This window comes from Rosa rugosa, chromosome 3 (assembly GCF_958449725.1).
Source record: "Rosa rugosa chromosome 3, drRosRugo1.1, whole genome shotgun sequence".
Taxonomy (NCBI): domain Eukaryota; kingdom Viridiplantae; phylum Streptophyta; class Magnoliopsida; order Rosales; family Rosaceae; genus Rosa; species Rosa rugosa.
The window spans coordinates 25,227,941-25,255,538 of record NC_084822.1 but is presented as its reverse complement, the minus strand read 5'-3'; the positions used below and the strand labels follow the sequence as shown (position 1 = coordinate 25,255,538).

General features: G+C 36.3%; 2 protein-coding genes across 45 annotated transcripts; one reads left to right on the top strand and one right to left on the bottom strand.

The window, feature by feature from the left end:
* Positions 1 to 609: 609 nt before the first annotated feature.
* On the bottom strand, positions 610 to 27,387 carry LOC133735689 (putative pentatricopeptide repeat-containing protein At5g43820). Of its 44 annotated transcripts, none has more exons than XM_062163114.1 (20): positions 27,218 to 27,385; positions 26,964 to 27,102; positions 26,670 to 26,717; positions 26,463 to 26,552; positions 26,206 to 26,253; positions 25,803 to 25,907; positions 25,581 to 25,660; positions 24,071 to 24,120; positions 23,775 to 23,819; positions 23,563 to 23,662; positions 22,967 to 23,110; positions 22,665 to 22,744; positions 19,167 to 21,172; positions 4,236 to 4,283; positions 3,778 to 3,835; positions 3,363 to 3,665; positions 2,933 to 3,279; positions 1,915 to 2,064; positions 1,598 to 1,733; positions 610 to 1,001 (listed from the first exon to the last, which is right to left on the bottom strand). In XM_062163114.1, exon 13 carries the CDS (start codon positions 20,954 to 20,956, stop codon positions 19,256 to 19,258), a length of 1,701 nt encoding a protein of 566 aa, XP_062019098.1. In that variant the 5' UTR covers positions 20,957 to 21,172; positions 22,665 to 22,744; positions 22,967 to 23,110; positions 23,563 to 23,662; positions 23,775 to 23,819; positions 24,071 to 24,120; positions 25,581 to 25,660; positions 25,803 to 25,907; positions 26,206 to 26,253; positions 26,463 to 26,552; positions 26,670 to 26,717; positions 26,964 to 27,102; positions 27,218 to 27,385; the 3' UTR covers positions 610 to 1,001; positions 1,598 to 1,733; positions 1,915 to 2,064; positions 2,933 to 3,279; positions 3,363 to 3,665; positions 3,778 to 3,835; positions 4,236 to 4,283; positions 19,167 to 19,255. The 44 variants fall into 44 exon arrangements, 43 of the variants coding, with proteins under 43 accessions (XP_062019098.1, XP_062019094.1, XP_062019103.1 ...); XM_062163110.1 differs by having other exon boundaries at positions 1,598 to 1,853; positions 1,939 to 2,064; XM_062163119.1 differs by having other exon boundaries at positions 1,939 to 2,064.
* LOC133737469 (NAC domain-containing protein 68-like) lies at positions 13,366 to 14,004 on the top strand. Its single transcript, XM_062165012.1, has one exon. The coding sequence runs from the start codon at positions 13,366 to 13,368 to the stop codon at positions 14,002 to 14,004; it is 639 nt and encodes a 212-aa protein (XP_062020996.1).
* Positions 27,388 to 27,598: the final 211 nt, after the last annotated feature.

Below are 27,598 nucleotides of genomic sequence, written 5' to 3'. Positions count from 1 at the left end.
ATTAATGAAATCTTCAGACCTTCATAAAAAAATAAAAAAAAACAAAGAGTCTACATTTCATATTCAACTATAAAAGCTTTTATTAGACTCCAAATCGTATTTCCTGCTATTGGCTAAACTCAGTAGGTGCAACCGTGCAACATTATTTGCGAGGAAATGTTTTGTTCTCTTGATGTCACCTCAAGAAGTTAGCAGATGGCATGGTAACTAATCTGAAGATTTATGCAGCTAGTCTTAAAAAATTATTCAAACTGACATCACCTAGTACTTGTATTAGACTACTGTTGATGGACTACCAACTGCTAACCCTCAACTACTAAAGGAATTGGACTGGAAGGTGATAAAAGAAGTAAAATTCTCAATTCATGCAAAATATATTTCCGATCATCAAACCCATGCATTCCTGTAATAGTCTACATTCCTCACTTCCCCGTCTTCTGGTTCTTTGGGGGGATGCAATCTTTACACTTAAATCGGGTTTACGGAGGACTGCAGAAGACTTCAAGTTTGTTAGATTGCATAAGCGTGGGTGCCTAGTCAATGGAGCTCTACATTGACTAGAATAGAAAACTCCCATTTTGTACGGATTCTTCATACGCTGCTCATTAATGAAACTAAAACTCCCAAATGGAAACATCGATGATTGAAAACTTCCCAACCTTACAGACAACAACATAATGCGGTTGTATGACTTGTATCATTTTCTAAACAAATCCAAATTACGCTCTCACAATCTCTCTTGATTAAACATAACTACGAACCTCAACATTTGGTTTTCAGATTACATTGATAAGTAGCAATTATCGGAGAAGTAGCAGGGATTCTCCGCAATCCAATTGTCATTGACAGTCAACTTTGTTGCACTATACATCTGACACACTTTATATTTCTGTACGTGTAGCTTCAATTGGAATAAGAGTAATTGATAAACTGCCCTGTTCTGTATATCCTCTAGATGAAGCAACCTTATGTCTCTAATTACAACTGTGTCTGTAGTCACCCTGGTAAAAGTCCCGAAATCAATTAGTTATATAGCCACATTATAAGAACAGAACTATAAACACAAGTGAGAGGAATTGTGTATAAAGAAAACTAGACATTGATCATTGTTAGTTACCACAAGTTAGCATTGCACTAAACCATGGTGAGGTACTATCTTGTGTCGGAAATCTAGACTTCTTAATTATTATTGATTCTCATGCTCGTTATATTCATTGTCTTATTACTGATATCACTTCAAATGTTGCTTGGTCTACACCCTTTATTTATGCTTTTCCATAGAAACATAAACAATGCAACAACCCAAAAGGTAAAAGTGTAAGTAGGTAATGTTCTCTTTCCTAACAATCTAAAATTGTACATTGTTATACAGTTAAATGTATAATATTGACTGCCTACCACATTTCCATTGGCATCACCATAAGAGAGGAACAACATAAATGCTAACAATAAATTGCATACTCGACCACCCTGGAGGGGGGGATTGGTTTATTGACAAACTGACAGATTCTATAAGAAATTGACCCAAGGCAGTCAAATAGAATTTAAAATGCATCAATCATGAAGATTTTTACATAGAGCCAATAATGTATTATACCTGGTGACATATCAGAAGGTTGAAATTTCAAGTTGCAAAACTGTGTCTTGTGCATATCATCAGCTTGGAACAGAGGCAATTTTGAGCCAGTTATGTTGCATACAACTGCTTTTTTCCTTCTTTTGCAATTTTCCAGCTAAAACACACTCCACTTTTAGTTTTTTAGAGCATCATCTCTTAAATTTCTAAGCCAATCATATACAGATCAACTATAATATAATGCAGAAGAAACCCTCAGATCTTTGTAGAATCTCTCCTACATAGGATAAGCAATTTACTAGGATTAAGTGGAAAGACCATCTTCATTTGAAACTAACCATTAAATGGATTCAACTTCTTACTTCTATGAGGAAACATCCTGAATGATTATGCTGGCCATCTTTTTCCATCACCTTATCTGTTAAACAGTATATCTTATCCCTCAACTCAGTCAAGGTTTTTCGTCCAATGACCAAGAATCCTTGGGTCTGCAAGCAAAACTAGTTTCAGTTCAGGTCATCATTGCTTGATAATGATTGTGAGAGAAAATCACTCTCCTACATTGATTTCCTCTCCACAATCAAATCTGATTGTGTAACTGTAGATTAGTTTTTAATATTTGTATTTATAGCATTCAATTATGTTGGTAACAGTAGAGCAGATCTTAGCTATATAATGGTACAATTGTAAACATATAGATCAATGAAAATCATATTTAACAATGATTTATTACAGGGGATAATACCATTAATAAGTAAATAAAAAGAAGTGACAAAAAAAACAGAAAAAAAATTTTCACAAGCCTATTCAATGACTTTTTTTGTTTTTCTTTAATTGCTATGGGATATGAAGCTTTGGAAACATAGCTCAACCACAAGGCTTATTACAACCCTACACCCAACAACCTGGCTAGTTAAGAGATCGATTAAGACCAACTCCAAATTGAAAGGAGAGGAATCAGTTGTTGAGGATTTACTCAGACGTTCCATCATTACAGATACCATGATTTTGCAATCTCTGTATAGGAAGTCAATAGTGCAATCTGCAACTAAGTTCCCATCCAAGGTTATGAATGGAATCATCTTCAGCCAGCCAGATTTAAGAATGGATATCTCTTTGGAGTTGGTTAATGTTTGAATCCTATAAATTGTGTGAATTCCTTTGTTCTTTTCTTTTTTAACAATATATAGCATATGGGTTGCACTTACACACATATACTCGCAAATAAAGCGGGAGCCCAAAACAAATTTGCAAAGAATTATTATTTTGACTAGTAATAATTACACAACCGACAAATAAACCCCAAACCAAAAGCTATTTTATTTGCTTCAGCAAGAGAACAGAAAAGATAGATACCTTGATCCAGTTTTGCACATTATGGTAAACATCAATGGAAAGGGAAACTTCTGGATGGTGTACAGGTATGCAATCCTGAATGCTGCAGTTTATCTGTGTTTCTAAGGGGAAAAAAGAAAAGATGACCAACCATCTGAGGAGTCAGGGTCAGCAAATCACATATAACTTCATGCACATCAGAAACCAAAGAAATTAAGATAGGCAAACGAAATTTCTTCATCAAAATGACCACACATTAAAAGTCTTGGTAAATTCTTCATAAGTCGTAAAGGAGATATTATGTTCATCATCACCTGTGATTCTGATTTAAGCTGCTGCCATTATAAGAGTTCATTTTCCCATTTGGCCTACAGGAATGCACTATAATCAGACTTCAATTTTAGCTGGAAAATGACATTTATTAAACATTGAAAAGAGATTCAACATTTACCATGATATTTTATAAAGACAGCCTGCCAGATTAATAAATTCCATGTTAGCATCTTCATCCATTCATACCAACTCATGAACTCCAAAATCACCTTGAAAGTTCAGTTGGGCACCATGCTTCACTTCATAAATCTATCCCTATCCAGAAAAATCAAAACGCTTTGGAGTTCCAACATGTCACTCTTGTAATTATTTTACTGGGCCAGTAAGAGGAATAGCTTTCTCCTCTGCTACTGTAAGCATATTCTTCCCCAGCCTTTCCTGTGTTAAGGTTAAGTACTTTGTTAGTACTCAATAATTAATACTGTTCATCCAATAAAAAAATAGTCAGAGGAATATGCAGCTATATAGCCTATATTTGACAGTATCAACAAGGGATTTTTAATTCTTATATCAACATGTCAAAGCAGTCTTACTGTTTAATGAATTTCTTTAGCCATCTTGATATGTATTGCGTTCTAGCATAATATTCATCTGCTTGCAAAAATAATTTGGTTGTGACTAACGTGAAGTGAAATGCGGAAAGGCAATCATGATAACAACAAAAGATTCAAATACATCCAGTAAAAAAACAAATTTCTATTTCTTTTGCCAACTCAATGAAATTCTATTTAAAAGAACCTCTTTACAGTGTGAGCAACCCAAAAAAAAAACAAAAGAAATCTTGGTATATGTTGATAGCAAAAGAAATCAAACTTGAGTATGAAGTTTGCTAAATCGGAGCTTCAAAAACAACTTGCATGAAGATAAAATTGAGTTGCCCCAGACATTTTAAACAGACTTGAGGCCCCCATCTATTTCCATCTGAGAAACTTGCAAAGACGAGTTGCTGCTATAAAAACTACCGATGATTAAAGATACAAGAAGATCTTACCCAATAAGATGACAGCTCTATAATCAAACCAATCTCTGACGAAATATCCTACAAAAGTCAAAAGCCAGTTAATACAAAATTGCAAACCTAGAGAAATATATGCAGAAATTATAGCTTATGTGCAATACATGACTAATACAGTGCTTGATATATGTGAGTGCTCAAGATAAGAACTTTTATGTATTAAGCAGGCATTTATCCAAAACTTTAGGAGTGTCACACATACACTTACTAGAACAACGACTCTTCTAGCGGGTAAGTCAACTACTAGCAAACAATTTGGTATAAGTATCAACATTTGGATCGCAAGCATTACTCGACATACTCTTGAAGTAGTTTACACATTCATCAATATTCGCAACAGAGATGAAGTTAGAGATCATTGCATTGTATGTAATGGTGTCTGGCACGCAACCTTTCCCCTTCATGCTCTCAAAAATCTCAACTGCATCGTCAATCCGATCAGCTCTTCCTAGACCCTCAAGAATGTAACTGAAAGTTGCACTATCAGGACTAAACCCATCTGCTACCATTGCTTCCAAAGTCCTCTCCATCTCACCAACTCTACCATATTTCGACCACCCACCAATAACAATGTTATACGTAGTGCCATTGAATCGCACTTTCCCCTTCACAGAATTAAGAAACGAATTTGCAACCACTACATGAGACCGCTGACACAGACACTGCAGAAGCACATTCAGACACTCAGTATCGCAATCCAACCCAAACTCTGCCGAGTTTCGGAACACTTGGATTGCTTTCGAGACATGTCCAGCCCTCACAAAACTATCCATCACAATCGACACAGTCTTCAAATCGAGACGTATGTCTCGGCTCCTCATGTCATTCAAAACTTGCATCATATAATTAAAGAACTTTCTTCTACCCAATGCTTTGAGGATTATATGGTATGTATGAACATGCTTAGCTACATTTGGCTTCTTAATCGCCCAATTAAAAAACACAAGCATTGCTTCACCGCCTAAACAACCTCTATTCACTACTTATGCAACAACATCAACGCTCAAATCCACACCAACATTGTCGAGCGCATGCTCAATTACAGCTATACCCTTCAATTTCTGAAGAAAAACCCCACGTAATTTCTCGTCGGGCATTAAAAACCCATCCACAGCCCTAACAGATTCTACCTTCTTATTCGAATTAGTGGGGTCAAATTGTTTTGGAGGTAAAATTTGATGGGGGATTGGTAACAGAACAGAGAGCTGGTGAAGAACAGAAGGTTCGTCATGAGAAGAAGACTGGTTGGGATTGAATTTGACATATTCATGTTGGGATTGAGCATTAAGAGTTGAAAAGAGAGACGAAGAAATTGGTGAATGAAGGTGAAGCATTGGGTAGTACCTGGCTCTGCTGCTGAGAGATGGCAGCGATGATAGGACACGGCGTGAAGCGCCGTGAAACGCCATGAAAATGGAAGTTGGACCGGAGAGAGAGAGAGACTCAGACTAACCAAATTCAAGTGTAAATTTTCTTTTATAAACTGTTTTCTTCCAAAGGTCTATAGTGATTCACTGATTTCACAACGGGAGTCAGTAGTATATGTGTAACTCTCTACCACTGTGTCATCATCCTTCTTTCTAAAATCAGTCCAGGAAACCTTCCAAATCTTGAGCAAACTTTGCCTGCAAGAACATTGACACGCTCAAAGCAAGCGCATAATTTAACCCTGAAAAGATCGTTAGTAGTATAAGCAAATAGGGATCGTTCTATTCCGGGGATTGAGGGTACACCTGTCATTATCAAACAATTAAACAATTAAAATTAAAACAAAGTATAATATTCACACATATATACACTATTTACGAAAAAGGGGGGATATTTTTGATTTTGGTTTTCGAAAAATAAACTAAGTTAAGAAAATAATTAAAATGCAAAAACATAAAAATACAAATGGAATGAGAGAACAAAGATCAAAACCGAAATTATGATTAAAATTGATTCAAACCCTAACATTGTTCATCTAAGTCATGAGAAAGGAGTTGATCATGTGAAACGTTAAAAGCAAACAATTTCCCATATTTTACTTTTCAATGCTAATTAATCTAAGTGAAAGCACAAAGACTAATCCTATCAAACATGCATTCAAGCCCTAGAAAGTTAGTCAATCATCACATGTTCAACGCAATAAACACCTAGAAAGGCTATCAACTCAAGTGTGCAACTTAGTATGAAAAAGTCCACCTAATTGCAATCCTCTTTGATTAAATCCGATTTTTGTACAAAACCTTTACTACTTATCGATTTAAGAACACAAAACCAAAAAGTTGATTCATGTTCTTAAATTCGTATCACCACTCATACATAAACCCTAAAAGTTTCGAACCATTTAGAATTAACATACAAGAGTTATCAACCAAACAAATTCAATCAAACAATCACACATAAGCAACTTTGAATCGCAATAAAAGAATCTGAAAATTCCTCAATTAATCATAAAATTTCAGAATTAATAATTTGTTCAAACATATATGTCAACTAGTTCATAACCAACGAAATTCAAAGCAAAGGTTACAAAGGAGAATCGGATTACACCGTGGATGAAGATGAGATGGATGATTCACGTTGTGGTTTCTTGAAACTCGAAAGCAAGCTTCAAGGTTGGAGATGGATGATGATGCTCACGGCTTTACTTCTTCTCCCTTGGCCTTGCTTGAACTCGTGGAGATGACTAGAGGATGGAGAAAGGACTTCAAAAGCTCACGGCAAAGAGAAGTATAATCTGATTTTTTCTAAAGTCTAAAACCAAGGAGGGGAACCCTAGACGTCTTCATTGAGGGAGTATATATAGGGAACGAATTCTTGCTCACCAAGCCGTGCACTTCTCCAAGCATTCTCACGGCAATTCTTTGATAACTCCACATAATTTCCTCCAATGTTAGCTTGCCACATAAGCCCTATGACATGGTTCAACCAATCACAAAATTCCAATTTAATTCCCTAAATAATCTTGCCGAAATATATAGAGATATTTTCTGATTTTCTTCACCAATTTCGGCAACAATATATTTAGAGAATATAAGGGACGAATCTAGACTCCTTTTAGAGCTTTTTGTGTTCAACACATATTCTCTTTCCTTTTATTTCTCCCTTGAATATCTTTTTGCCGAATTCTCTAGGGTTTTCTTTTGGTTCACATGGCAAATCCCTTCTTTTCCTCTTGGCTTGGACGGCAAGGAGTCTCCTAGGGTTTATCTTTCCATAAAAATTACCCTAGAAAATCTCAACCGAAATTCTCTTTGATAATTTCTGATTTTCACGCCACTTCCTTGTTCCTTTCTTGGAATTTCACGGCAACAACATCTCTAGGGTTAGGGTTTTGCGTCACAAACCCTAATGTCATGGGCTTTGATGGGCCTTGATCCATTTTGCCGAAAATCCATAGAGTTCTTGGGCCTCGTTGCTTCATCTTCAAGCCTTCTCATCTTCCAACGCAAAACACATTGTTTTTCCATTTCTTTTTCATAGTTGCGTTGGAAACTTGCTAGGGAAGCCTTCCTCCATTTCGTAGGATTTCCTGGTTGGACTAGGAAAGCTTATTTCTTCATTTCTGCTCAAATGTGTGGGCCGTTTTCTCTCATATTTGCTCCCCTTGGTGTTCGCAAGCTCCTCTTTCCATTTGTGAGTTCATTTCCACTTTTTAGCTCGGAGGTCCTGAAAATAGAAACTATACAGAAAATAGAAACTTTCTAAAAATGAAAAAAAATAGAAACTTACTAAAAATGAAAAATAGAAACTTTCCTAAACTGAAAATGGAAACTTGCCAGAAATGAGAAATGAAACCTACAAAAATGGAAACTTTCTACAATAAGGAACTTTCTCAATCAAAGAATGGAAACTTTCCAAAACAAGGATTTTTTCAAGGAAATGGCGCAGAAAAATGTAGAGAAATGCAGTTAAAACGTCGCATTAAAATGCTCCTATCAAACATCATAGGGGGAAGGAGTAAGAGAGATTATGTTAACAAAAAGACATTGTCTACAATGCCACTAACACAAGAATGAGGCTATCAATTTAAAAATTAATAAAAATAAAAAATCCGAAGAATGATCAGTAGCAGTAGCCAAGGGGTTGTTTAATTCCTCAAGTACAAACATAGATGGCATCATGTCAAATCCACAACTAAGAATCATGTGGCATGAATGACAAACATATAAAAAGAACTCCATACACCTAATCATGATATAGTTGGTCAGTTCTCACAAAACTTATTTGCTGCTCCGCAAAACCTAGAATAGAAGGCATAAAAAATTGGAAAGAGAAAATCAACAAACTAAGTAGTAGCTGACAAGAATAATATAAGAAATTTTGGGTGTGCAGCTGAATTGTTAGTATGGAATGAAGTCTGCAGTCTTAGTACAAAAAGAAGTGTCAAACAAGAAGTAGATATGAGACAAAACTGTGGGTAGTATCAGCATGAATGGTGATGGTCCTTTAGTGGTTTAAAGTTTTCTAACTGCTGCCATCATCAAACGAGAGAAAAAAAAACTTGGTGAAAAATCAACTCATTTCTACCAGGTTTTCTACAGATACTATATTTGTGAGTTGACCTATTGTTATGCATATCCCATTCAACTACATGCACCAATGCTTATTGTTAATAGTGAAAACACACATATTTTGAAGGGGAAATGACAAATAACTCGCTGTCTCAATAGTTCTCTTTGCAAGCAAAAGCGTCAAGAAGACGGGAACCATTGCGGCACACAGATTAAGATGTTTATATACTCTTGCATATAGCGCCAAGTTTTTGTCCCAATACCAGAAGCTTAACTACAGGACCACACTACCTGGGCTTCATATAGTTCCCATGAAAACAAAGGATGAGACCAACAACCAAGAAAGGGTATTGGGAATACCTGAGATTAAACCTGAGCCTATCAATTTCAATTCTTCAGAGCAAAAGAGTACAATGCATCTAATAGCAATCCAGATAAAAGAATAGAACTGTTCAAAAGATTATAATCATGTGCCAGGTTAAAACGTACAGCCACAGGGTCATAGCCTAAAGCCCTAATCCATGATGAATAATCAGTATTACTAAAAGCTTGAATTCCCAGAGTCTAACATAATATTGGAGAACCTCAAAAACCTTTTACTTCACAAAACTCTATATGAAAAATCACTATCAGATTTAGAATCAGAATCATTATCAAAACTTTTAGGTTGGTATTGACCTCATTGCACGATCAACTTATAAAAAAAGTCAGAAATCTAAAATGGCGAAAGTGAGGTTACACAAGTCTGCCAATTCTCTATCATCTCCGACCAAACCAATGTTCATTCGGATTGCTTCTAATCAGTCCTAAAAGATGCGATACACAATGTCAAGTCCTGAAGCTCTTGAAACTTCATGTGATGCCCCGGAAATTCATGTTTATTTTCCGAGGATTTTTCGGAATTTAAATTTTGGTTATTGGATTGTTTCGTGGCTCGTGGACGGAGCGGAAGTGTTTCGGATGAATTTGTATTCGAAAAGTGTGGATTTAGGGGGGGGTTCAAGGTTGACTTTTGATACGTTGAGATTCTCCGAAAACTTCCTTCACGAAAGTTGTAGAGCGCGTCGATACGAGTTCGTGGATATGTGGAACTTTTGATACGTTGAGATTCTCCAAAAACTTCCTTCACGAAACTTTCTTCTTCTGTTTCCTGTTGGATAATATTATTATTTGCTGTCTGTACTTGGATTGCTCATTGATTACAATCCTCATGATAGATCTAAGTGAATTACTGAATGATGAAAATGCATGTCTCGGTAAATTGACATGCAGTAAGAAAAGTTGGATCTCTTATTTGATTCTATTTTTTTGGACTTATGATATGATTACTGGTTACTGGCCAGATGAACCAGAATCTGACAGTTGTTTAAATTCCGGAACTAGTTTATTTGAGATTGGTTCATTGCTGAAGCAATTAATCTCTGCATAGTGACCATCTTATCGTTTATGTATTTGTGCAGCCTGTTGTATTCAAACCAACAAGTTAGTTAATGATCAAAATGGCACCAGAAGTTGTGAATTCAAATAAACAGGTAATTAATGTTGTCCTAGGCGCTAAGTGCATGAATATTTACTTTGTTGTTTTATTCCAGAATTTAATAACTTTTGGTTTTTTTATTACATGGGTATGTGGCATTGTGGCTAATCTTTTATGTAATTAATCTTGGATTAGAAACAGTTGTAGTGTGTCCCCATAGGCCTGTTCTTTAGTAGTGTTGTGAATCTGTGATAAATTAAGTCCGGTCAAATGACTCAACCTGTCACAATTTCAATATGGTTTACTTTACCCTATAAGAAGCTCCCTATAGACGTATCAACATGAAGTACTGAAACTAAGGATAAAATGTCTCTTTCATGTTTCATATGAGCTCTCATGCCTGAGCATGCATGTGGGCTGTAGTTATACATTACATATATATTAACTATATCCTTGTAGTATCAACTACAAAGCATGCATCTATATGTGTTTTTTGTAAAAATTATAAAAAATAAAATAAAATAAAAAAACAATGAAGTGTAGGATGGTTTTTACTTTTAGGTTGCTTAAATCATCAGAGGTTTGGCTTGAACATGTACCAATGCATCCATTACTCTTAAAATGGTGTTTTCATTTTAGTCATGACAAAATGGACAACTATTTATGCAATTCGCTTCTCTCAGTTAAGATGCAGAAGGAGTTCTCTGATACTGTTTTGCTTTATGATCATATATATATATATATATATATATATATATATATATATCGCAATCACTATGATCAAAATGACTATGACCAGGAGATGCTTCTTTCTTTTGCCACTGGTAAATGGTTGCAAACATGAAATGCTCCTTCTTTTTCTTGGTTATTTTCTAGTAATTATTTCATATTAGTTGAGTGACTCCATTCTCTTACTGCCTAGACTTGCAGAATGTGCACACTCTGTGGTCACTTCTCACGTACCAATTATAGAGAAAAAGGAAGGATATACCATTTACAGAAGACCATAAGGCATGGCAGCAATTGTGGAGAGGGCGTTATGGCATTCAATTTGGTATGGAAACTAGTCCTGAAACGTTGAAAAAAATTTATATCATCAATAATTTTGTAAATGATAAAAGGTTTATGATTGTGGAACAAATCTTCGACTACAGAGTAAAGAGAGGAGGTTGAATGGAGAGTATTCTCGTCTCTCTTCCACAGACTGCTTGCATGGTGGGAACACGACCATGTAAGCTTTCTGGTTTTCTCTGCCTGATACTCTAGTACTGAAACGGTTTGAAGTTTTGACTTATAATTGAGGGAGTAAATCTTGTTGTTGGTGTGCAGAAACGGGAAAAGGGAAGCGAAGAATGGAAATTATTAGATGCTTGCACCAACCCAAGGAATGGTTTTGATGTTCTGAATTATATTTTGTATCATTTTGATATTTAATTATTTATACTTCTGTCACCTTCCAATACCCCTTTTTTGTTTCTTTTATAATTGAGGGTTAGAAGTTCATCAAAAAGTAGTATAATACACGTACAAGGTGATGTAAGTTTTGAATAATGTTAGAAATGACATCTTTTTAAGACTGGAAATTAACTCTAGCTGCATATATAAATTTCTTGAGATTGGTTAACATCTGTTAACTGGCATCAAGAGCAACAATCTTCCTCTCAATCTTTATTTCCTCTCAATCTTTGAATTATATTTGTGGAAATGAAATTTTGTAATCATCAACATCAGTTTTTTTTTTTTTTTTTCTCCCTCATACAATGCTGGCAAAATCCCAGAAAAGAAAAGGAGAGAGAGAACAAACTGACCTGCCTGGCAACACCAAAAATGTATCCATAATAGTTTCAATCACCAGAGTCGGAGGTACTAAAAGTACATACACCCTCAGGCCTCAGCATTACATATGCCACCACATTTTGCTCTCTGTGAATGTGCCTGAGCTGTAGAGTAGCAAACTGATTCATCAACTTCTTACGGTTAAGAAGCAAGGTACCTAGAGGATGCAGATTGACATCTTCATTTTGCAAAATGTGAATCAAGCTTGCAGAGTCAGACTCCACCTCAAGATGTTGGAGATCATAGTAAAGGCCCCAAGATTCAGACTGTATAACTTACCCAGCACCAATATTGGCCATGAAGCCACTAGTCCACTCTCCTGTTTCGTCTCTAATGAAAAGTAATGACACCACCTGCACTAATTAAAACAGTAGCAGGCTTAGAGCCATCAACATATATATGCATTCAGCTAAAACTTTCCCACCCCAGGCTTACTTCAACAATTCAATTCAATCAGCAAACTCTTTTGCCCTACAGGTCTACAAATTATGTTCTGCCATTCAGTTGCATAATTCATAATGACTTCAGAAATATATATATGAGGGAAATCAGGGTCAAAGATACTCTTGCACCTCCATTTCCAAATAAACCAGCAGCAAAAAACAGAGAAATTAAGTATTCCACTTCTATTTCTAGAGAAGCACCTCTTTTGCTTCAAATTAGCAATAATCCACCTCTTATTCCAATCCGTGGGTCTCCGACGTATGAATCAGAATTGACTCCGACGACGACGTCCATTCAAAGACGGAATCAAGTCGTGTAGTTGAGAATCTTGAAGAGCTTCTCAGCGACCTCTGGCCTCGGCGAAGTAGAAAAGCTGAATTGCGTTTTTACTAGGTTGATTCAAGACTTTTTGTCCAATACTGTTTGAAACTGACGGTAATGGTCTAACAGATCATCCAATGGCTGAGATCTCTTAGTCGCTTAGGGGCAACCAGATCTCCTGACACCACATCAGCTGACCCCCCACCTGAGTGGGTAGGAGTGAGCTGGAGGAATCTTTAGATGCTAGGCGGTGAGTTGCAAGGTTAGGACAGGTGTCGTGCTCAAGAGGAAACCTTCCTTATAAACTGAAGCCCTAAGCTTCTAATCCTTCTATATATATAAACTGAAGCCCTAAGTTTCTATAAACTGTAGCCCTAAGTTTCCAAACCCATCAAAACCCTAGCTCGTCTTCTTTCCAGAAACAATTCTATCCATCAAAACCTAGCTACTCATCTTCTTTCCATAAACAAATCTTTCTGAAACCAAGAAAAGCAAGAGAAGAGATTGAAACATGCAGAAAGAATTTCCGATGGAGGAGAGCAGAGGCAATCATCTTCCTGGCCAGAGGTTCTGCCCCATGGAAGATGAACTAGTTCTCTTCTACCTCAAGCCCATGTTGAGCGGACAGAACGTGCCCGGCAGAAACTGCGTGGTGTTCGACTGCGACCTCTACGGTCACCAAGAACCTTGGGAGATATGGGAGGCCTTCAAGACCAAAAGACCACACGACTTGAGGCTCAACAAGGACATTTACTTCTTCACCCAACACAAGAAGATGAGTTCCACAAACAAGCGCGTACGCCGGAATGTTGGAAGTGGCACCTGGAAGGGCGACGACTCCTGCAAGCCTGTACGATCTGTTGAAACTGGTCGTGTTGTTGGCTTGAAGAAAAGATATACTTACAAGAACGATGACTCGGTTCACAACGGCTGTTGGATCTTGTATGAGTTCTACCTTGATCAATCACTCAGAGACAAGAAACAAAAGCTGAAAGACTATGTTCTTTGTCTACTACGAAAGAATGGTGAACCCAAAACCAAGATCGAAAAGAAGAGAAAGCAACGTGAAGAGGAAGAGGTTCTTGAAAACAATTATGCCTTTGATGATGGAGAAAAATCGAAAAGGGAGCAAGAAGAGTTGCTTGAGCCACAAGCGAAGCGGCAATGAACGGTGCCATCCATTGGTAATGCACCACTAACAATGCCATCAGAAGATGATGCTGCATTCGCAGCAGAACTAGAAGAGTCATTGGAATGCTTTGGAGATGATAATGCACCCTCCGAAGCTCGAGCAATTGGCTTTCAAGGTGGGGAGAATGGTGGACTCCAACAATTAGTAGCCGAGGTGCAATCAGGCCCTTCATTTGTAGACGATCATGGAATATTTAATCCGCTGCCGGAGGAAGACTTTCTCTTGGCGGAAATGTTAGAAGAAATGGGTATGGTGGACATGGAAGAACTAGTTCTTATTAATTGTAAGAGTATTAATATAGATGTGGCAGCTGAAGAAAACGTGGAAAACAGCACCCTTCTCTCTGCTCCCACATCATCCATGTCTGTGGCCTATGATGGTTGCAATGATATGCCATATTTATCCTCAGAAAATGGTTGCATTGATCGATCTGGAAGCAATAATATTTGTGGAGGATCGATTGGCTTTCAGGATGGTGCGTACTGGGTTGAGTCTTTGGTGGAGGTCCCAAGTACTGTTGAGCAACAAAAGATAGCTGATGAAGATTGTTCAGATTGGTTGGAGTCAATCAATTTTAGTCCTGAGGAGAACAACTTCCTTTTCAGTGAAATGCAATGGTGATCGTAGCTGATATTGGCATGAAAATTGCCTAGCTGTTTAAGATTAATTGACAACAATGTCAGTAAATTTTGTTTTAATTTGTTGTATGTATGAACGCGTGGTACTCTTTCCTTTGGCCGGGGTTTTATCCCAATTGGATTTTACCCGGAAAAGGTTTTAACGAGGCCACATATATTTGCGTTCTCTCACTTTTGTAAGAAAGTCTAGTATTAATGAAATCTTCAGACCTTCATAAAAAAAAAAATAAAAAAAAAAAACAAAGAGTCTACATTTCATATTCAACTATAAAAGCTTTTATTAGACTCTAAATCGTATTTCCTGCTATTGGCTAAACTCAGTAGGTGCAACCGTGCAACATTGTTTGCGAGGAAATGTTTTGTTCTCTTCATGTCACCTCAAGAAGTTAGCAGATGGCATGGTAACTAATCTGAAGATTTATGCAGCTAGTCTTAAAAAGATTATTCAAACTGACATCACCTAGTACTTGTATCAGACTACTGTTGATGGACTACCAACTGCTAACCCTCAACTACTAAAGGAATTGGAATGGAAGGTGTTAAAAGAAGTAAAATTCTCAAATCATGCAAAATATATTTCCGATCATCAAACTACATTCCTCACTTCCCCGTCTTCTGGTTCTTTGGGGGGATGCAATCTTTACACTTAAATCGGGTTTACGGAGGACTGCAGAAGACTTCAAGTTTGTTAGATTGCATAAGCGTGGGTGCCTAGTCAATGGAGCTCTACATTGGCTAGAATAGAAAACTCCCATTTTGTACGGATTCTTCATACGCTGCTCATTAATGAAACTAAAACTCCCAAATGGAAACATCGATGATTGAAAATTTCCCAACCTTACATAGACAACAACATAATGCGGTTGTATCATTTTCTAAACAAATCCAAATTATGCTCTCACAATCTCTCTTGATTAAACATAACTACCAACCTCAACATTTGGTTTTTAGATTACATTGATAAGGAAGTAGCAATTATCGGAGAAGTAGCAGGGATTCTCCGCAATCCAATAGTCATTGACAGTCAACTTTGTTGCACTATACATCCGACACACTTTATATTTTTGTACGTGTAGCTTCAATTGGAATAAGAGTAATTGATAAGCTGCCCTGTTCTGTATATCCTCTGGATGAAACAACCTTATGTCTCTAATCACAACTGTGTCTGTAGTCACCCTGGTAAAAATCTCGAAATCAATTAGTTATATAGCCACATTATAAGAACAGAACTATGAACACAAGTGAGAGGAATTGTGTATAAAGAAAACTAGACATTGATCATTGTTAGTTACCACAAGTTAGCATTGCACTAAACCATGGTCAGTGTGTGGTATCATCTTGTGTCGGAAATCTAGACTTCTTAATTATTATTGATTCTCATGCTCGTTATATTCATTGTCTTATTACTGATATCACTTCAAATGTTGCTTTGTCTACACCCTTTATTTATGCTTTTCCATAGAAACATAAACAATGCAACAACCCAAAAGGTAAAAGTATAAGTAAGTAATGTTTTCTTTCCTAACAATCTAAAATTGTACATTGTTATACAGTTAAATGTATAATATTGACTGCCTACCACATTTCCATTGGCATCACCATAAGAGAGGATCAACATAAATGCTAACAATAAATTGCATACTCGACCACCCTGGAGGGGGGAATTGATTTATTGACAAACTGACAGATTCTATAAGAAATTGACCTAAAGCAGTCAGATAGAATTTAAAATGCATCAATCAGGAAGATTCTCACATAGAGCCAATAATGTAAGTACTGCACAAATTATAGGGCATGAAAAAGCAATAGAGGTGTGTACCTGGTGACATATCAGCAGGTTGAACTTTCAAGTTGCAAAACTGTGTCTTGTGCATATCATCAGCTTGGAACAGAGGCAATTTTGAGCCAGTTATGTTGCATACAACTGCTTTTTTCCTTCTTTTGCAATTTTCCAGCTAAAACACACTCCACTTTTAGTTTTTTAGAGCATCATCTCTTAAATTTCTAAGCCAATCATATACAGATCGACTATAATATAATGCAGAAGGAACCCTCAGATCTTTGTAGAATCTATCCTACATAGGATAAGCAATTTACTAGGATTAAGTGGAAAGACCATCTTCATTTGAAACTAACCATTACATGGATTCAACTTCGTACTTCTATAAGGAAACATCCTGAATGATTATGCTGGCCATCTTTTTCCATCACCTTATCTGTTAAACAGTATATCTTATCCCTCAACTCAGTCAAGGTTTTTCGTCCAACGACCAAGAATCCTTGGGTCTGCAAGCAAAACTAGTATCAGTTCAGGTCATCATTGCTTGATAATGATTTATTACAGGGGATAATACCATTAATAAGTAAATAAAAAGAAGTGACAACACAAAAAAACAGAAAAAAAATTTCACAAGCCTATTCAATGACTTTTTATGGTTTTTCTTTAATTGCTATGAGATATGAAGCTTTGGAAACATAGCTCAGCCACAAGGCTTATTACAACCCTACACCCAACAACCTGGCTAGTTAAGAGCTTAAGACCAACTCCAAATTGAAAGGAGAGGTATCGGTTGTTGAGGATTTACTCAGACGAACGTTCCATCATTACAGATACCATGATTTTGCAATCTCTGTACAGGAAGTCAACGGTGCAAAATCTGCAACAAAGTTCCCATCCAAGGTTATGAATGGAAGCATCTTCAGCCAGCCAGATTTAAGCATGGATATCTCTTTGGAGTTGGTTAATGCTTGAATCCTATCAATTGTGTGAATTCTTTTCTTCTTTTCTTTTTTAACAATATATAGCATATGGGTTGCACTTACACAAATATACTAGCAAATAAAGCGGGACCCCAAAAAAAATTTGCAAAGAATTATTATTTTGACTAGTAAGAATTACACAACCGACAAATAAACCCCAAACCAAAAGCTATTTTATTTGCTTCAGCAAGAGAACCGAATAGATAGATACCTTGATCCAGTTTTGCACATTATGGTAAACATCAATGGAAAGGGCAACTTCTGGATGGTGTACAGGTATGCAATCCTGAATGCTGCAGTTTACCTGTGTTTCTAAGGGGAAAAAAGAAAAGATGACCAACCATCTGAGGAGTCAGGGTCAGCAAATCACATATAACTTCATGTACATCAGAAACCAAAGAAATTAAGATAGGCAAACGAAATTTCTTCATCAAAATGACCACACATTAAAGGTCTGGGTAAATTCTTCATAAGTCGTAAAGCAGATACTATGTTCATCATCACCTGTGATTCTGATTTAAGCTGCTGCCATTACAAGAGTTCATTTTCCCATTTGCCCTACAGGAATGCAATATAATCAGACTTCAATTTTAGCTGGAAAATGACATTTATTAAACATTGAAAAGAGATTCAACATTTACCATGATATTTTCTAAAGACAGCCTGCTAGATTAATAAATTCCATGTTAGCATCTTCATCCATTCATGCCAACTCATGAACTCCAAAATCACCTTGAAAGTTCAGTTGGGCACCATGCTTCACTTCATAAATCTATCCCTATCCAGAAAAATCAAAATGCTTTGGAGTTCCAACGTGTCACTCTTGTAATTGTTTTACTGGGCCAGTAAGAGGAATAGCTTTCTCCTCTGCTACTGTAATCATATTCTTCCCCAGCCTTTCCTGTGTTAAGGTTAAGCACTTTGTTAGTACTCAATAATTAATATTGTTCATCCAATAAAAAAAATAGTCAGAGGAATATGCAGCTATATTTAACATTATCAACAAGGGATTTTTAATTCTTATATCAACATGTCAAAGCAGTCTTACTGTTTAATGAATTTCTTTAGCTATCTTGATATGTATTGCGTTCTAGCATAATATTCATCTGCTTGCATTAAATAATTTGGTTGTGACAAACGTGAAATGTGGAAAGGCAATCATGATAACAAAAGATTCAAATACATCCAGTAAAAAAACAAATTTCTATTTCTTTTGCCAACTCAATGAAATTCTATTTAAAAGAACCTCTTTACAGTGTGAGCAACCCAAAAAAAAAAAATACAAAAGAAATCTTGGTATATGTTGATAGCAAAAGAAATCAAACTTGAGTATGAAGTTTGCTAAATCGGAGCTTCAAAAACAGTTTGCATGAAGATAAAATTGAGTTGCCCCAGACATTTAAACAGACTTGAGGCCCCCATCTATTTCCATCTGAGAAACTTGCAAAGACGAGTTGCTGCTATGAAAACTACCAATGATTAAAGATACAAGAAGATCTTACCTAATAAGATGATAGCTCTATTATCAAACCAATCTCTGACGAAATGTCCTACAAAAGTCAAAAGCCAGTTAATACAAAATTGCAAACCTAGAGAAATATACCTGCATGCAGAAATTATAGCTCATGTGCAATACATGACTAATACAGTGCTTGATATATGTTAGTGCTCAAGATAAGAACTTTTATGTATCAAGCAGGCATTTATCCAAAACTTTAGGAGTGTCACACATGCACTTACTAGAACAACGACTCTTCTAGCGGGTAAGTCAACAACTTGCTGTACGAAGGAAAGAAAGATTATATCTTGGCAACACAAGAGATGTCAGTTCAGAAATGCCATCCCCTAGCACGCCAAATTCTCTGTGTCTTGTCAAAACGACGAGCAGCTTTAATCTTCAAGTATAGCTTATAAGCCCTCTCTAACTTATTTGAAGCAAGAAGTTTGTTACTTAGTTTGCTATAGGTAAGCCTGCTTGGGCAAAAACCTTTTCGTAGAGACTCTTCCATGACAAGTACAGCATTTTCAAGCTGCCCAATGTTGCAAAGTCCACTGATTACATACTCATAAACTTCGATATCAGAAGCATATCCACATTCCTGCATCTCTTCCCAAATGTTTAGCAACATTCCACATTTACCAAATCTAGAAAGGCGCATAAGCAATAGCTTATAAGCAGTCAATGATATTCTACATCCGACCTTTCTTGCTTTCTGGTAAATCATCATAGCAGCATATGGTGGACCATAGCTACATAGGGGTTCCATAAAAGAGGTTATAGTCCCCGTAGTAGGAACAAATCCTCGACTTAACATCTCATCAAACATCTCCAGTGCATCCGCCACTTTCCGGGCTTTAAGGAAACCAGCAATCAATTTGGTATAAGTATCAACATTTGGATCGCAAGCATTACTCGACATACTCTTGAAGTAGTTTACACATTCATCAATATTCGCAACAGAGATGAAGTTAGAGATCATTGCATTGTATGTAACGGTGTCTGGCACGCAACCTTTCCCCTTCATGCTCTCAAAAATCTCAACTGCATCGTCAATCCGATCAGCTCTTCCTAGACCCTCAAGAATGTAACTGAAAGTTGCACTATCAGGACTAAACCCACCTGCTACCATTGCTTCCAAAGTCCTCTCCATCTCACCAACTCTACCATATTTCGACCACCCACCAATAACAATGTTATACGTAGTGCCATTGAATCGCACTTTCCCCTTCACAGAATTAAGAAACGAATTTGCAGCCACTACATGAGACCGCTGACACAGACACTGCAGAAGCACATTCAGACACTCAGTATCGCAATCCAACCCAAACTCTGCCGAGTTTCGGAACACTTGGATTGCTTTCGAGACATGTCCAACCCTCACAAAACTATCCATCACAATCGACACAGTCTCCAAATCAAGACGTATGTCTTGGCTCCTCATGTCATTCAAAACTTGCATCATATAATTAAAGAACTTTCTTCTACCCAATGCTTTGAGGATTATATGGTATGTATGAACATGCTTAGCTACATTTGGCTTCTTAATCGCCCAATTAAAAAACACAAGCATTGCTTCACCGCCTAAACAACCTCTATTCACTACTTGTGCAACAACATCAACGCTCAAATCCACACCAACATTGTCGAGCGCATGCTCAATTACAGCTATACCCTTCAATTTCTGAAGAAAAACCCCACGTAATTTCTCGTCGGGCATTAAAAACCCATCCACAGCCCTAACAGATTCTACCTTCTTATTCGAATCAGTGGGGTCAAATTGTTTTGGAGGTAAAATTTGATGGGGGATTGGTAACAAAACAGAGAGCTGGTGAAGAACAGAAGGTTCGTCATGAGAAGAAGACTGGTTGGGATTGAATTTGACATATTCATGTTGGGATTGAGCATTAAGAGTTGAAAAGAGAGACGAAGAAATTGGTGAATGAAGGTGAAGCATTGGGTAGTACCTGGCTCTGCTGCTGAGAGATGGCAGCGATGATAGGACACGGCGTGAAGCGCCGTGAAACGCCATGAAAATGGAAGTTGGACCGGAGAGAGAGAGAGACTCAGACTAACCAAATTCAAGTGTAAATTTTCTTTTATAAACTGTTTTCTTCCAAAGGTCTATAGTGATTCACTGATTTCACGACGGGAATCAGTAGTATATGTGAAACTCTCTACCACTGTGTCATCATCCTTCTTTCTAAAATCAGTCCAGGAAACCTTCCAAATCTTGAGCAAACTTTGCCTGCAAGAACATCATAGGGGGAAGGAGTAAGAGAGATTACGTTAACAAAAAGACATTGTCTACAATGCCACTAACACAAGAATGAGGCTATCAATTTAAAAATTAATAAAAATAAAAAATCCGAAGAATGATAAGTAGCAGTAGCCAAGGGGTTGTTTAATTCCTCAAGTACAAACATAGATGGCATCATGTCAAATCCACAACTAAGAATCATGTGGCATGAATGACAAACATATAAAAAGAACTCCATACACCTAATCATGATATAGTTGGTCAGTTCTCACAAAACTTATTTGCTGCTCCGCAAAACCTAGAATAGAAGGCATAAAAAGTTGGAAAGAGAAAATCAACAAACTAAGTAGTAGCTGACAAGAATAATATAAGAAATTTTGGGTGTGCAGCTGAATTGTTAGTACGGAATGAAGTCTGCAGTCTTAGTACAAAAAGAAGTGTCAAACAAGAAGTAGATATGAGACAAAACTGTGGGTAGTATCAGCATGTATGGTCATGGTCCTTTAGTGGTTTAAAGTTTTCTGACTGCTGCCATCATCAAACGAGAGAAAAAAAAACTTGGTGAAAAATCAACTCATTTCTACCAGGTTTTCTACAGATACTATATTTGTGAGTTGACCTATTGTTATGCATATCTCATTCAACTACATGCACCAATGCTTATTGTTAATAGTGAAAATACACATATTTTGAAGGGGAAATGACAAATAACTCGCTGTCTCAATAGTTCTCTTTGCAAGCAAAAGCGTCAAGAAGACGGGAACCATTGCGGCACACAGATTAAGATGTTTATATACTCTTGCATATAGCGCCAAGTTTTTGTCCCAATACCAGAAGCTTAACTACAGGACCACACTACCTGGGCTTCATATAGTTCCCATGAAAACAAAGGATGAGACCAACAACCAAGAAAGGGTATTGGGAATACCTGAGATTAAACCTGAGCCTATCAATTTCAATTCTTCAGAGCAAAAGAGTACAATGCATCTAATAGCAATCCAGATAAAAGAATAGAACTGTTCAAAAGATTATAAACATGTGCCAGGTTAAAACGTACAGCCACAGGGTCATAGCCTAAAGCCTTAATCCATGATGAATAATCAGTACTAGCAATAGTGCCCGCGCTTTGCTGCGGGTTTTGTAGTGGATTAATTTAGCTGTAGTAGTATACAGCAGTTGGATTTTTCTTAATATAAGAAATAGGAGACATTGCTCATAAAGACTAAATACAGAAGGAAAGAACGGTATTGAAGCCGTTAAACAAAATGCTCAATTTTAATTCCCAATATATACTCTCGGATTGTAAAGCTATATTCACTAAACATAAATGCTCAGCGGGCACTTTTCTAGATGCTGCTACAAAAGCAAACTACAGAAGGAAAAGAATGGTATCGAGGTTGTTGAGAAGTAATTACAACCTCTTAGATGAGTTTATAATTCTGTTCTTTTTGTTAGTATACACCTGCTGCAGCTTGTTTACCTTAGCTACGGCTTCTCTCTTTATTTTCATAGACTCTGCTCCACGGCTTTCATCAATGCATCAACTTTTTTCATCAGCATCTAGAGAAGTCATAATATGCATTAGAAAAGAAAAGACATAAAAATCAAAACCAACTCTACCATTCTACTTCAAAAGTATACCTATCAGATGCAGCAACAATTAGATAAAAATTTAGCAGCTTGAATGTCCAATGATCATTATCAAGTAAAGAGAAGAACTTAAGAAAAATAGATTAGCAATTATTAGTGAATTTGTATGAGAAAGTGAGAAATAGAACTTACACAACATAACTTCCCTTTATCGAGAGCAATTTTAAATGACTCCAACAACTTGAACTTTTGCACAATTCGAGCTGAACTGCTGCCTTTAAAGAGTTCCCTAAGAACTTATGTCAGCTTATTCAACTCAGATGCTGCCAATGTGACCTAAAATAACATTGAAATAATACATAGAAATGATAAATGACATTTAGACACTGAAATAAAATGTTACATAGCAAGCAAGTAGACAACAAACAATAAAATAAATTGCTTAACACATCATTTTAGTGTCTTTTTTTTTTCCAAGTCTCATATGCTTACCAAACAAAGAATGTAGAGTTTTTTTATTTTCCATCTATTCGTTTTGTCTCTAGATCAGATATCCTTAGCAAACAAACAATGTGCAAAGCTTTTATTTCCCATCTATTCGTTCAATACAACAACCATATAAACTCACGACATTTCCATGTTGTAAATATATGCAAAAAGTGTATCACACTTCTACATTTGGACGCTACATATATATTGTGCAGAAATTCATAAAGCATGCTGCAATAAAGTGGACTTGAAAATGTAATTGATAATGACAATCCAATGAGTATATATTGTTTGCTAACCTGTATCAAAAGACAGGAAAGCGTAGTTAATTCCACCAAAAGATATTGCCTCTGTGAATCTTTCCAAAGCTTCAACCTGCTCCAAAAACCTTTTTGCAGCCTGAAATAACCAACAAACAGCAAACCAAAAGCAGATGGAATTAAAGGTTTTAAAGGGGGGCGAGAGAGAGAGAGAATAGAGTAGAACTAAATTTAGTTTTTCATCTACAAACCTTATTTCAACTTATATAACATTCGCATAATGTCATGTAGTGCACCTGTAAATAAACAAATACTTTGTTATAATGACAATCATATAATTCATAACATACACTGTTTTTAGCAAATTATAATCTTTATTTCTTTCAGATTCACATCAATTTCTGTTCACTCTTTTTTCATCTGTAGCTCGTTGACATTCATAGAAACACAAAGTAAAACAAAATTAAACAAATCCAGATATAAACCCACATCAAGCAAGAGAATTAATTAGCAAGTACCTAATGGGTAATGGAGACAAAGGCATTACCTCAAATTTCGCGTTCTATGTTGCAGCACTCTTGGTGAAGTTTACACTGCCTGAGACAAAATAAGTAAAGAGTATGAGTTACATATTAGCTTCTTCTTTTTTTTTTTTCTTTTTGATTTGTACTATGCATTGTAGTCTAGGAGACACGCAAATCAGATTTTAAGAGCTTAGTACTATAATTGACCTTTTAGTATGACATTAAGAAGCAAACTAAAATCCCAGTAATAATCATTAGCAGAAGATACAATAACTCTGAAAAGAAGGAAAAAAAAAAGACCTGCATCCCTTTAATAGATTCCTAGTTTCAAATATGCTTCAGTGTTCTTAGTTTGAAGTATAATACAATATTTTTAGTGTCAGATTTTATGCAAACTACATCCGTGCATGTTCTTTGGTTCAAAACAATTGATAGCATAATTCAAAGCTGATCACACTTGAGCAGAAATATCCAAAATGCAGCTATGGCAAGAATGACTTCAATACATCAAAGATATTCCCTACGTCAGAGATAGGCTTCTACTAAGTCGGATCGAAAAGAGATAAATTCAATGACTTCAATACATCAAAGCTATTACCTCCTCCACTGTCAGTGAATTCAACTTATTCTTCGAAAACAGAGAATCATACCAAATTATTACCGGACGCAAAGAGACCAAGACACAGACCGCACAAAAAAAACTCAGCTTCTAACCAAACCTCCGACAATCACAACAACGATAAAACACAAAATCCAATAGCTCAATATAACTGAAATCAAGTGGCAGAGAACAAAAAATAAAGCTGAATTTCATCATTGCTCAAAAATAGAGAGATATTGTTACAAAAGAACACCACAATCCTATAAAGTTATTGCCCAGTTCTGCAAGAACAGGAAAAGAAAAAAAAAGAAAAAAAAGAATCACACCCAATTAGATAAGTATAGTTGCTCTTCCCCTTGATCAAAACCTAGACCCAAATGTTACTCTTTCCCACTCCAATTCTGCATGGGCAGAAAGCGAAAAAAATTACTCACGACGGATTCATAGATACAGATCTATATATATGAAATTCGGTGATCCTTTAACAAAAGAAACAAAAGTTACAGTTTGCTAGGTACAGTAACTTTATAGGATTTTGTAGTGGAAGGAGGCTAGAAATAGTGCCGGCGCTTTGCTGCGGGTTTTGTAGTGGATTAATTTAGCTGTAGTAGTATACAGCAGTAGGATTTTTCTTAATATAAGAAATAGGTGACATTGCTCATAAAGACTAAATACAGAAGAAAAGACTGGTATTGAGGCCGTTGAACAAAATGCTCAATCTTAATTCCCAATATATACTCTCGGATATTGTAAAGCTACATTCACTAAACATAAATGCTCACCGGGCGCTTTTCTAGATGCTGCTACAAAAGCAAAATACAGAAGGAAAAGAATGGTATTGAGGTTGTTGAGAAGTAATTACAACATCTTAGATGAGTTTATAATTTTGTTCTTTTTGTTAGTATCCACCTTGGCTGCTGCAGCTTGTTTACCTTAGCTACGGCTTCTCTCTTTATTTTCATAGACTCTGCTCCACGGCTTTCATCAATGCATCAACTTTTTTCATCAGCATCTAGAGAAGTCATAATACGCATTAGAAAAGAAAAGACATAAAAATTTGAACCAACTCTACCTCAAAAGTATACCTATCAGATGCAGCAACAATTAGATAAAAATTTATCAGCTTTTATCTCGACAAAAAAAAACACGATTACATTGAGTTCTTCTTTGCTCAATTCTCTCTGTACTTTGATGACTTTCAGCAGCACACTCTTTTAGTAATCTTTTTGTCCCTCTCGCCACAGTTTTTGGTGCCGTCACTACATTAAAATGTATAACACAGTTAAAATTTTACGTTATTATCCTTGATAATAAACTCTTAAAAACTCATAGCATTAGTTCAACTTCGGGTATAAAGAGACAGACTTCTTATGAGTAGTTAATAAACTCCTTCAACCTAACAATCCAGTAATTTCAACTTTTGTACAAATGAACAATAAATTGAATATGATTAAGAATCATCTGAACTTCACATAAAACCAAGCTTTATTTAGATAAACAATAATACTCACCATTACTCTTTAAATTTTATTAACGAAATCACATAAACATTCATACCTGATTTGAAAATATTTTCAAATTTTGATACCACACTGTTCCTGATATCTGCAGAACATAAACAAACAGACCACTTGTTACAACTATATAAACCACAACCCAAGCATATTCCATTATTCAAACAGTATCAAAAATAATATAACATAGATCAACAGTTACAATATAAATCCTCAATCGAATGACATATCGTCAACACAAAGCAAATAATTACAAAAACTAATTCAACAATTAATAATCTCACAACGAAACTCACATACCTGAATCAGAAGAGGACGCTGAACTAACACCAAATAACAAAATCAGGAACAGTGGGAGAACAACAATCCAGAAACTCTTTTGCATAAAACCTACAGAATCAAAACGATACAACTATTACCATAGCTTCAAATAGAGAGATACTGTTACAAAAGGGCAGTATAGTAAAAAAAAAAGTTCACATCCAATTAGATAAGTATAGTTGCTACCTGATTAAAACCTAGACCCAAATGTTACTCTTCCCCTTGACTCCAATTCTGCATGGGCAAAAAGCAAAAAAAAATTACTGACGATGGATTCATAGATACAGATCTATATACATGAAATTCGGTGATCCTTTAAAGAAAGAACGAAGAACACACCTAATTACCCACACCAAAAATCAGAGCTTTGCAATTCAGATACAATCTGAGAAACAAAACTCATGCTGATGAAATTTTACACAAAATCCCGAAAAACCGTGCCCAACAAAATTGACCGAAAAATTAACATCAAGAAGTTACCTTTTACGCAAGAGCTTCCCGTCCGTCTCTTCTCCTCCTCTTCCTTCTTTCCCGTTCTCTTCTCCCTCCCTTTTTTTATTTTTTCGTGTCGCCGCTTTTCTCTGTATTCGGCGAACAAAAAGATCTCCTCAAATTGTCCCTGTAAAACCAATATAAGAAAAAACATGAATCAGAAAGGAGCAAAATCTCAGAAATTGACAGACGGCTGCAGGTAGTATAAATAAGGTCAAATCAAAACCCTATTCACCCCGTACTCAGATGGTAAGCTGAAAATTTCCCTTCGATCCGTCTATCTATTTCGCACAAACCAAACAAACACACGCTCTCTCTGTCTCTCAGTCGTTCTTCTTCTCGACCACTGATCTCTCTAGTTTTTTCTTTTTCCCTTTTTTTGAATACACCGATCTCTCTAGATTGTGCCGACAACAATCGATGAATTATAGAGGGATGGCACCCTGTAAAAAACGAAAGTAGCAAGGGCAAAACCGTCACTTCATTTCGTGAACAGTGATGAACAGTGGAAGGAGGCTAGGAGCTTTAGTATATTTAGCGAAAGTAACAAGGGCAAAACCGTCACTTCATTTCATGAACAGTGATGAACCACTAAGGAGGCTAGGAGCTTTAGGCTTAGTTTG

Bases quoted from the DNA above. Each gene is read 5' to 3' on its own strand.
- LOC133737469 (XM_062165012.1), top strand. From the start codon at position 13,366: ATGGAGGAGAGCAGAGGCAATCATCTTCCTGGCCAGAGGTTCTGCCCC.
- LOC133735689 (XM_062163101.1), bottom strand. From the start codon at position 20,956: ATGGCGTTTCACGGCGCTTCACGCCGTGTCCTATCATCGCTGCCATCT.